This window comes from Mustelus asterias, chromosome 13 (assembly GCF_964213995.1).
Source record: "Mustelus asterias chromosome 13, sMusAst1.hap1.1, whole genome shotgun sequence".
NCBI lineage: Eukaryota > Metazoa > Chordata > Chondrichthyes > Carcharhiniformes > Triakidae > Mustelus > Mustelus asterias.
In genome coordinates this window covers 66002598-66013710 of record NC_135813.1, presented here as the reverse complement: position 1 = coordinate 66013710, position 11113 = coordinate 66002598, and the positions used below count along the sequence as shown (strand labels likewise).

Here is an 11113-nt window from a genome sequence, read left to right as displayed (position 1 = left end):
CACCACACTCTCAGGTAGTGTATGGCAAACCCTAACTATTCGCTGCATAAAAAGTTTCTCTTCATCTCACTATTGCTTCTTTTGCAAATTACTTTAAATCAATGCCCTTGTATTCTTGATCCTTTCAGAGTGGAAACAGTTTCTCCCTATCTACTCTATCCAGGCCCTTCATGATTTTGAATACTTTTATCAAATTTCAATGTTTTCTCTATGGAAAACATTCCTAACTTCTCCAATCTATCTTCACAACTGAAGTTCCTCATTCCCGGAACCATTCTCATAGAATCATAGAATCCTACTGTGCAGAAGGCGGCCATTCAGTCCACTGAGTCTGCACCGACCACAATCCTACCCAGGCCCAACGAAGACACAAGTTCTTATCAAACATTTCAGATCATATTCTCTGCCCCAGTTTTTGGACAGCAGCTGTTGGTGATCATTTCGCTACTTTTATTTGCGCCTTTATTTCTTTACTTAGAACCATAGAATTCCTGCAGGGCAGAAGGAGGCCATTGAGCCCATCAAATCAGCACCGAAAGAGCATCTTACCCAGATCCACTCCTCCATTCTATCCGCATAACTGAGTGCACTTACCATCCACCTAATCTACACATCGATTAGACACTAAGATGCAATTTAGCATGGTCCACCCACCTAACCTGCACATCTTTGGAGTGTGGGAGGCAACCGGAGCATCTGGAGGAAACGCAGACACGGGGGGTACATGTAAAATCCACGCAGACTGTTATCCAGACAGGCATAGTGGTTAGCACTGCTGCCTCATAGCACCAGGGATCTGGGTTCAATTCCCGGCTTGGGTTACTGTCTGTACGGGGTCTGCAAGTTCTCCCCATGTCTGTGTGGGTTTCCGCCGGGTGCTCCGGTTTCCTCCCACAGTCTCAAAAGACCTGCAGGTTAGGTGCATTGGCCATGCTAAATTCTCCCTCAGTGTACCCAAACGCGTCGGAGTGTGGTGACGAGGGGATTTTCACAATAACTTGTGAAAATGTAAGTGTTAATGTAAACCTACTTGTGATGAATAAATAAACTTTAACTTTACCCAAGGCTGGAATCGAACCCAGATCCCTGGCGCTGTGAAGCAGTAGTACTAACTACTGTGCCACCATGCCACTTGTCCCATTACCTTTGTCATTTAATCTCCCTGATCTCCTCCTTACGAAAGAACATCTGTTTTATTCTCCCCGCATTCCTTGCTTAAAACATTTTTTTTATGCATGCGTGGGACAAGTGCATCGCTGCTGGCTGGCCAGCATTTATTGCCCGAGGGCAATTGAGAGTCAATCACATTGCTGTGTGTGGCTCTGGAGTCACATGTAAGCCAGACCAGGTAAGGACAGGCAGATTTCCTTCCCGAAAAGACATGAGTGAACCAGATGGGTCTTTCCAACCATGGAGAATGGTTTCATGGTCATTAGTAGATTCTTAATTCCAGATATTTTTTAAGGAATACAAATTCCACCATCTTCCAATGGCAGGATTTGAACCCGGGTCTCCAGAACATTAGCTGAGTTGATGCAGCTCTAATTTCTCTCATTCTGACAAAAGGTCTTTGATCTCAAAAGTTGATTCTGTTTTTTTCCCTCTCTCCAAAGCTGTTGTTTTTAAAGTTTATTTATTAGTGTCACAAGTAGGTTTACATTAACGCTGCAATGAAGTAACTGTGAAAATCTCCTAGTCGCCACACTTCAGCACCTGTTCGGGTACACTGAGGGAGAATTTAGTATGGCCAATGCACCTAACCAGTACATCATTTGAACTGTGGAAGGAACCAGAGTACCCAGAGGAAACCCACGCCGATGGGGACAACATGCAAACTGTCATCTAAGCCGGGAATCAAACCCAGGTACCAGGCGCTGTGAGGCAACAGCACTAACCAGTGTGCTGCCATTACCATCGTGTCACTTGCTGCCTGACCTACTGAGTATAGAAACATAGAAACATAGAAAACAGGAGCAGAAGGAGGCCATTCAGCCCTTCGAGCCTACTCTGCCATACATCACGATCATGGCTGATCGTCCAACTCAATAGCCTAATCCTGCTTTCCAGCAGGATTTCCAGCATATTCTGTTTTTACTTTCAATGTAGGTATAACTGAAGACCCCATGACACACTTAATAGCTCCCTACTGCTCAATACATACCCATTTTAAAATGGATTACGTTAATAGTTTAAGATTTAATACACTTCAAATGATCTGATAAACATATTTATAAACTTTCCTACATCACTTACACGAGGCGAAGCCTCACCTGCAGTTCATGCCATGTAGTTTTGCACCAAAACATGTCCCTTGCCCTGATGCTGCGGCAAGAGTCCAGATGCTTCCCTGGATGCTGTTGCCAAGGCCGGATCCCGTCGGCAAGGGCAAAGATGTCATGTGATTTAGCGGCTCCGCTTCTGGCGTAGCGCAAAGCCTCATGGTCGATGTAGTTCCTCTGTGACGTCATGACGTGCCTGCGTGGTTCACGGTGACGCTCTTGTGACTACATTTCCCACAGGGCGCAGCGGCGGGCCGCAACTGCGCAGAAGCGCTCGGGGATAGAAGATGGCGGCGGCGGCGGCGGCGGGTGGTTGGATATCTGGTTCAGACTCTGACAGCGTGGAGGAGCTGTCCCGTCTAAAAGAGGCTGCCTGGGATATTGGCAATTTTAGTTCTCACAGCGCAAGAGGTAGTTTCTGAATGTATTTTCTGCGAGATTTATTAAGCCTTCCTGGTTTAATCTATTTAATATATTGCACCGGGAGAAGTAAATCCAATTCCACAGATTGAAAGGAAAACTTTAGCAATGCAGATCTGACAGTACTTCTGAAGAGAGAAAAAGAGTTAACGTTTCAGGTCAATGATCCCACTTTCTTCATAATAATTTGTGTTACAAAAGTGCATGGCAGTGACCATCTGCAGCCTTAAGAGAGAATCTAACCCAACTACCCTTGACTTTCAATGGCATTCCCACCTTTTGAATCTCCCAATATCAACAAGCTGGGGTTACCATGGACCAGAAACTGAATTGGGCAAGCCATTTAAATACTGTGGCTACGAGAGCAGGTCAGAAGTTGGGAATTCTGCAATAGGTAACTCATCTCTTGACTCCCCAAAGCCTGTCCACCATCTACAAGGCACAAGTGAGTTATGTGATGAAATACTCGCCACTTGCCTGGATGTGGTGATTGTTCCTTTGATTCAAACTGCAGAGTAGGGGGTCACATGCCCTGTAGAATTGATCGGGAGCATGGTGGGGGACCACACCAGTTAGCATAGGCTTCTGTACCCATAGTCATCTTGGGAACTGATTGCAGCCATGAGGCTGCAAACCTCTGTATAGTTTTAACTTGTTCAATAAACAACTTGAGTTTTTCCATTAACTGGTGAATGAGCATCTTTATATTGGTAAAGGTAAAAAAGGATCCTCGGACCATGAGTACCCAGTTTACATTAAAGTTGAGAAAAGAGTAGTTACCAAGATGACCCTCTTTGGATATATTTTGCTCCTCTGTGGAGGACCGGACACAATACATAGAATGCCTTGGGTAGTATTTCCAAGTGAACAAAATAGGGAATGGAGACAAAGTGCAAGGCAATTCTCCTGAGTGTATGTGGAACCTAACTTATCTGATTTGCAGTTTCACAGTTCTAAGTGTGCCCAACTCCAAATCATTCAGTGAACTCGTAGAATTGCTGAAGTCACATTTCCAGCTTAAACCATCAATCATACTCCCAGAGAGAGAGCCCCAGGTGAAATGTTTGTGTCTTATATCACTACATTGAAACAGATATCTGAGTATTGTGATTTTGGAGCCACCTTGAATATGTTACAAGACAGATTAGTCTGCAGGGTGAATATCAAGGCAATTCAACATAGATTACTGTGGAGGTTGATATAAATTTTAAATGAGCAATGGAGATGAATTTTAAATGAACAATGGAGTTACAGAGCAAAATGGCACCATTCACCAGTCAGGACGGAAACCTGCAGTCAGCAGTGGCGCCAAAACCGAGGCAGGAAACGAGTTCAGGAATAAATAAGACAAGAACATTAGAATAGACAATTGATCAGCAAAGTTTGACCAGACCACTTCACATGCAGTAACAGGAGTCCCGCCAGCGGAGTTGTTAATGAACCATCTTCTCAGAATGAGACTAAGCCTTGTGTTTCCAAATTGGCTGGGGGTGGGGTAGAGGCCAGCTAAATCAGTCAGAGGGCAAGTCATGATCCACATCAGTCAACTTGGTCATTTATGGTAAATGATGCCGTGTATGTGAGGAATTTTGATTGTGGGTGGAGTTGGATCCTTGAAATTGTTGATTTTAAAACTGGATACCTGTCTTACCAAGTGTACGTAGAAGGAAGAATTGTCCAAATACATATCCATTTGAGAAAAAATGAAATGCCCTGGCAGCCAGTTTTTGCATCCAGAAAGTATATTGTCATCAGGAAATGTTGCCAACTGTTTTGGCACTGAAGTACTGGTCATTCTATGGCAGGTACAAGGGACATCTCAATGGAATCAGCTAGAACTGAGCTGCCTGTGCCTGAAGAGGCACCTGTCATTGTGGTTTTGGCTGGCAGCAATCCTGTGGAAGTGCCCCAGACAGAGGAGTTCCGCTACTCCACGAGGAATTGGAAACCCCCTGAAAGACTTAATTTATAATTGACTAAATTAATGTACTAAATGTTTAAGTATTCTTGGACTGTGTAAATTAAATGTGGACAATGGCTCTAGAAACTTCTACTTTTAAAAAATATTTCTAATTGGCTTTTTCTCATGCTCTTGATTTCTCCCACTTTTTAAAAAGTCATCATTTTAGTTCTTAAAATTTTTATCCATTATTCTGAAAAACCAATAATCTTCACACAATTGTGTGTGTCCAATTTTTATTTTAATTTAATGCTATCTTTGACTTCCTTAGCTAGCCAGGGATTGTGCATCCTTCTCCTAGTCATTAAAGTTAAAGTTTATATATTAGTCACAAGTAAGGCTTACATTAACACTGCAATGAAGTTACTGTGAAATTCCAAGGTTGCCATAGTCCAGAGCCCGTTCAGGTCAATGCACCTAACCAGCGAGTCTTTCAGAAAGTGAGAGAAAACTGGAGCACCCAGAGGCAACCCACAGAAACATGGGGAGAATGTGCAAACACGGACAGTGACCCAAGCCGGAATCGAACCCGGGTCTCTGGCACTGTGAGGCAGCAGTGCTAACCATTGTGCTACCGTGCCGTCCCTTTAGTATTTCTTTCTCATTGGAATACATCTTTGCTGACAGTTATGAAATAGACCCTTAAACCTCTGCCACTGCACCTCTACTGTCCTATCCTCAACCTAATTTCCCAGTTCACTTTAGCCAGCCCTGCCGCTATACCCTTGCAATTGCCTTTATTTCAGTTTGAAACACTAGTCTTAGACTCGCTCTTCTCACCCCTAAATAGAATGCAAGATTCAAGCATGTTCTGATCATTCTACCTAGAGGCTCCTTCACTGAGTTAATTAATTAATCCCGTCTCCTTGCACATTGCCAGATCTAGAATAGCCTGCTCTCTGGTTGGATCTAGAACTTGCTGCCCTAAGAAATTGAGCCACAAACACGTTATGAACTCATCTTCCAGGTTACTTTTGCCAATCTGATTCTTCAAATCTATATGTAGATCAATATCACCCATGATTATTGCCATACTTTTCTGACATTATTACTTCCTGTTTCTATAACACCCAAGATTCTCTAATGTTGATGGCTCCATTATTCATAATGTGCAAACTTTTATTTTACAAATTTGGAAAATACATTCAGCAACTATAAAGATATCCAAAACTTGCCTAATTGAATATGTTAAGCATTGTAGAAGGTTGGGGGACATACTTGAAGGCTGCACCTTGTACGTTATTTGTAAACTCCACTAAATCTAAAAAGGGAAAAATAAAAACTGAGAGGACTAGTTGTTTATTTTGAATATTCTGATCATTTAAAGCTTCTATTTATCCTGGACTTCAGCCAGTATATCTCCCCAAAATTAATTGATCGAGGACTTTTAGCTAGCGTGATTGTGCTGTTGGCAGTTCTTAGTCTATTCCCATTCTGTGACCATTCCTCACGTCTATTTATAATAAAATCATTTGGCCATACAAATCCATCTCCACGAAAACTTTCTCCACTGGCCCTGAACACACATTTACCTTCTTGTCAAAATGCCCTTCTTCAGCCCATTGTTTTGCTAATATCATTCATGGTTCTGGCTCATCAGACTCTTCCCTCCAATATTAATCCACGTTCTCTATAGATGCTGCATGACGTGCTGAGTATTATTTGAATTAAGTTTTCCGGAATCATTTCAGATTTCCAGCATCCACGATATTTTTGTTTTTGTGTTAAAATAAAAAGTCTTACATCCAAATTTACAGATGACAAAGATTATTAGTACAGTAAAAGTGTAGATCGGAGCTTAGAATTATAAAGAGACATGGTAGTAGGTGAAACACTAGGATTTTAATGCAGGTAGGTGTGAGGTCACCCATACAAGACAAAAAAGATTAGATCCAAGCATTGTAGCAGTGGACATCCAATGGGATTTAGAGGTTGGTGAAAACATACCACTAAAATGTAACAAGCACAAAAATAAGCCAAAAGACTAATGGAATGTTAATCTTTAAAATTGGAGGAACAGAATGTAAAAAAGAAGGAAGAAGAGGAGAAAATTTTGCTACAACTAAACAAAACCTTGGTTCACCATATCTGTTTGAGTTGTTTAGAGTTCTGGGTATTTCATAAGGATATGTTGTCCTTTGAAGGAAAACAGCGTAGATTTACCAGACCTCCAAATGTTAGATTACAAGTTGAGATCACTTTAACTAAATAGTTTTTCCCTGGTTTAAGAATTACTTAATTAAGGCAGAGGTTCCCAAAATGGGTTCCATAAAACCACAGGGCTCCATGAGACCCCAGCAGGAATTACCCTTTAACCTTTAAGTGTCTGCTTGATTCAGTACTGGCACTATTGCTTCCAAGCAATTTCTTCTACATGAATCTTGCGCTCCTGCCTGCATATCTGAAACTTCGATCAGCAAAAGTTCCAACAATAAATGTGTTGTTGTCAGTTTGAATCTATGTGTGCAAATCACATCTTTTTTTGTTTAAAACCCACACCCCCTAACGTAGTTAGGACATTACAAGCCCCTACTTTGAACACCTCCAAAAAGGTTCCTCCTTGACCAGATATTAATTCACCATGCAAATCTGCCTCCCATTATTTGAATGTCTAATTACATTAACCTCCATGAAGGACATTTTATTTCATTTTAGATACAAGTGCAAAGTGTGGTCTGCGCTGGCTTATTGAACCACAGAAATTGTTTAAAATAGCTTGTCTTTTCCTTCAAGTTTATTCTACATTTCTTATAACTTCCTTCCGAGGTTTGTTTCCTTTGTCACTATCTACATACTTAGAGGAAATCTGTTTATCAGTGTTTCTCTGCCAAAAAATGATAATTCATATTACAAATGCAGCTTCCTAGTTATAACCCTGACAACTATGTCCTTTTAATTTTTTTTTCCCTTATTAGCTGGGACCAGTGAAGATGAGAAGTGCATTTCGGTATTAACCAGACCAAGTCTGAGGTATGTCTCCGCAATTTGTTATGTACTTGCAACTGAGTAATGTTGATTTCCTTTTCAATCTTCAGAGGATGTGGAATCTTTGACTTTATGGATTTCATAAGTGCTGCAGGCTCTATATTTGTTTGTTTTATGTTTTAATTAGCACTAAGAAGAATATGTTAACCTTGCAAAAAAGAATTGCAATGCTCATTCTTCATTTGCTCTTTATAATAACTCCGAAAGCAATCAGTAATTTGCTGGAATTTCCTATGAATTCCACATCAGACATCTTTGGGTAACTTCCACCATATCACAGCAACACAGGCTGTGAATATATATATTGCCTCTCATTTATCATTGCTGGGTCAATCATCTGGAATTTCTGGAATTCCTTCCCTAATATTATTGTAGGAACGCCATTACCCCAAGGATTGCAAGGTTAAAGAACACAACCCACCACCACCTTCTCTGGGCAACGATGAATGCACAATGAATACAGCCTTGCAAGCATCACCCAAATGTCAAGAACATGTCATTGAAAGTCAAAGAAACGTTTAAGTTTATTTATTAGTGTCACAAGTAGGCTGCAATGAAGTTACTGTGAAAATCTCCTAATCGTCAAACTCTAGCACCTGTTCAGGTTCACTGAGGGAGAATTTTAGCATGGCCAATGCACCTAACCAGCACGTCTTTCCCACTGTGGGAGGAAACCCATGCAGACACAGGGCGAATGTGCAGACTCCGCACAGACAGTGACCCAAGCCAGGAATCAAACCCAAGTCCCTGGCGCTGCGAGGCAGCAGTGCTAACCACTGTGCCACCATGCCAGGCAATAACATGGCTGCACTCTTGAATCTGTGCAGTTGTTGGAAAGTCACAATCATGACTTTCTTTTCTGGCTGTGAAACCAGTCCTAGTGGATTGAGCTGGTCTATGTGAATATGACATTAAAAAGAGTTTAGCTGACCTTTGGACAGGAAAAATGGTTTCTGACTTCATATTGTCTCCTTCCCAAAGATCGTCTATTTCCACCTCTGTGATATCACCTGCACCACTTGGGTGTCAACCACTCTGCTGCCAAAACACTAAACCAGGCTTGCCCGTACTTTTCACCCAGGGAGCCATACTTTTTCATTCAAGGGGCTAATGAGCAAATTTCAGAAAGAAAGTTTTGGCATAAAATCAAACTCGATTTTAAAAACAAAAGTTGAGGTTTTAAAGAAAGAAACAATTGCTAAGTAAAAGTACAGCAATGTCAGAACAATAAGTTATGTTCAAAAACAAAAGTAACCATTGTCTGAGGGTCAGTGTGTGTGGGTGAGTGCGAGTGGTTGGTGTAGGGTGTGAAGAGTGAATAAGAAGCTCGAGTCTGGGCATAAGGCAGACCTATGCTCACCCCTGCAAACTCAGTCTCTCACTCCCACCCATCCACACGCTCCCACTCTCGCAAGCATCCACCCACCTAACACATCTTTCACAACCATCCATCTGCTCCCACCCACTCACTCACTGCCACCCCACACATACATTCACAATCTTACCCACTCACCCACCCACTCACCCACCCACTCACCCACCCACTCACCCACCCACTCACCCACCCACCCACCCACTCACCCACTCACCCACCCACCCACCCACCCACTCACCCACCCACCCACCCACCCACTCACCCACCCACTCACCCACCCACTCACCCACCCACTCACCCACCCACCCACCCACCCACCCACCCACCCACCCACCCACCCACCCACCCACCCACCCACTCACTCACCCACCCACTCACTCTCTGCCACCTCCACACACACACAATCACACACACACACAATACACTCACTCACGTTCTTCCACACATTCACCACAGCACTGTTCTCCCCAGTGCTTGGCCCAGCACTCCTCAGCACATTCACTAGTGTCTGGTTGCTGTTTCTCCAATCAAACACTGTTTGATCCCCTCATTTGCTGCTGATAGGCTCACTATTCGATCTATCAGAATCAAACGTGGGAGAGAATTGGCCCATGATTGGAGGAGAAGCTCCAAGAATGAATCTTCCATTGAAACTCACCTGATTGATCGGGATTTTTAAAACTGGTGCCTAGCGACGTTTCGCGGGCCACATCCAGCCCCGGGTTGTACTTTGGACAAACCTAAACCATGCTGTTGCCACCTTCAGTGTCCTCCTAACCTGCCCCCCTTTCCTTGTTGTAGCTCATCCAAATCTCTGCCATACCCTAACCTGAAGCAAGTTCTGCTCACTCATCAACCTGTGCTCATTGACCTTTATTGCTTCCCTGTCCCCAGCATTTCCAATTTAACATTCTCAGCCTCTTGTCCAGATCCCTTTGTGGCTATGCCACTTTCTCTCTGTCACCTGCAAAACTCTCCTTTCACCCCACCATTCGTGGCCATGCATTCAGCTGTGTAGACTGGAAGTTCTGGAATTCTATCCTAACTTTTCTTTCTCCACCTTCTCCTTTAAAACTCTTCTTAAAGCCTACTTCTTCAAGTTAAAGTTTAAAGTTTATTTATTAGTCACAAGTAAGGCTTACATTAACACTGCAATGAAGTTACTGTGAAATTCCCCTAGTCGCCACAGTCCGGCGCCTGTTCGGGTCAATGCATCGAACCAGCACATCTTTCAAAATGTGGGAGGAAACTGGAGCACCCGAAGTAAACCCACGCAGACACGGGGAGAAAGTGCAAACTCCACACAGACAGTGACCCAAGCCGGGAATTGAACCCGGGTCCCTGGTGCTGTGAGGCAGCAGTGTTAACCACTGTGCTACCGTGCCACCCAATAACACCTTGTTCGATATCAATGTTTGCCTGATTACACTGTCCATCTATATTACCATAGTACTATGAGAGTTCTTTACAGTTTCCAAAATTGTATAAAATATTTATTGAATGTAGCATTATTAAATTGGTTTTCTGTTTCTCAGATGAACGATGTAAATTGGAACTAGACAGATTTACAGAATTAATTAACTATTTATTCATGTTATTGGAATTCGGTTTCAGTAACAGTTATAAGTGTTTGCTTTTGATGCAGTAATGCAAACAGAGTCCTTAAAGCATTCATGTGAATTCACAGTTCTGTAGTGAGATCTTGTTTTGTCCTCTCCCGCAGGCAGAAAGTAGATGAGCACCAGGATGATGGAAATGAGCTGCAGACAACTCCTGAATTCCGATGTCATGTTGCTAAAAAGTTGGGTGCCTTTTTAGATAGGTAGGAGGAATTAATGCTCTTTTTACAGTGAATTCTTGGCAATGCATGTAACCAAATACATGTCAGTCTGCATTCCCAGAGTAGCCTGCTATTTGTTTTTCTAGAGTGCTGCTTCCTGGAGTTAAGCATTTCTTTGTTTACTGCGGAGGAACAGTGTCAAGCATTAGCCACAAAGAGGAAGGACAGTTCTTGTTTGGAAAATTAGTTGAAAAGAAATCAAAATTGGAAAACTTACTTTTTTATGTTTTGGGTCTGTAAATGTAGAAAATATC

At 42.5% G+C, this 11113-nt stretch overlaps 1 protein-coding gene across 2 annotated transcripts in view; it reads left to right on the top strand.

Moving 5' to 3' along the window:
* The first annotated feature begins 2543 nt into the window (after nucleotides 1-2543).
* Nucleotides 2544-11113, top strand: part of c13h12orf43 (chromosome 13 C12orf43 homolog) — a 39575-nt gene continuing 31005 nt past the window's right edge. For both annotated transcript variants that reach the window (XR_013499375.1, XM_078226963.1), the window contains exons 1-3: nucleotides 2544-2690; nucleotides 7575-7629; nucleotides 10743-10841. Coding sequence is in view for 1 of the 2 variants with exons in the window: in XM_078226963.1 (XP_078083089.1) it covers nucleotides 2567-2690; nucleotides 7575-7629; nucleotides 10743-10841 (278 nt within the window). In the remaining variant the exon portion in view is untranslated. The remainder of the gene's footprint in view (nucleotides 2691-7574; nucleotides 7630-10742; nucleotides 10842-11113) is intronic.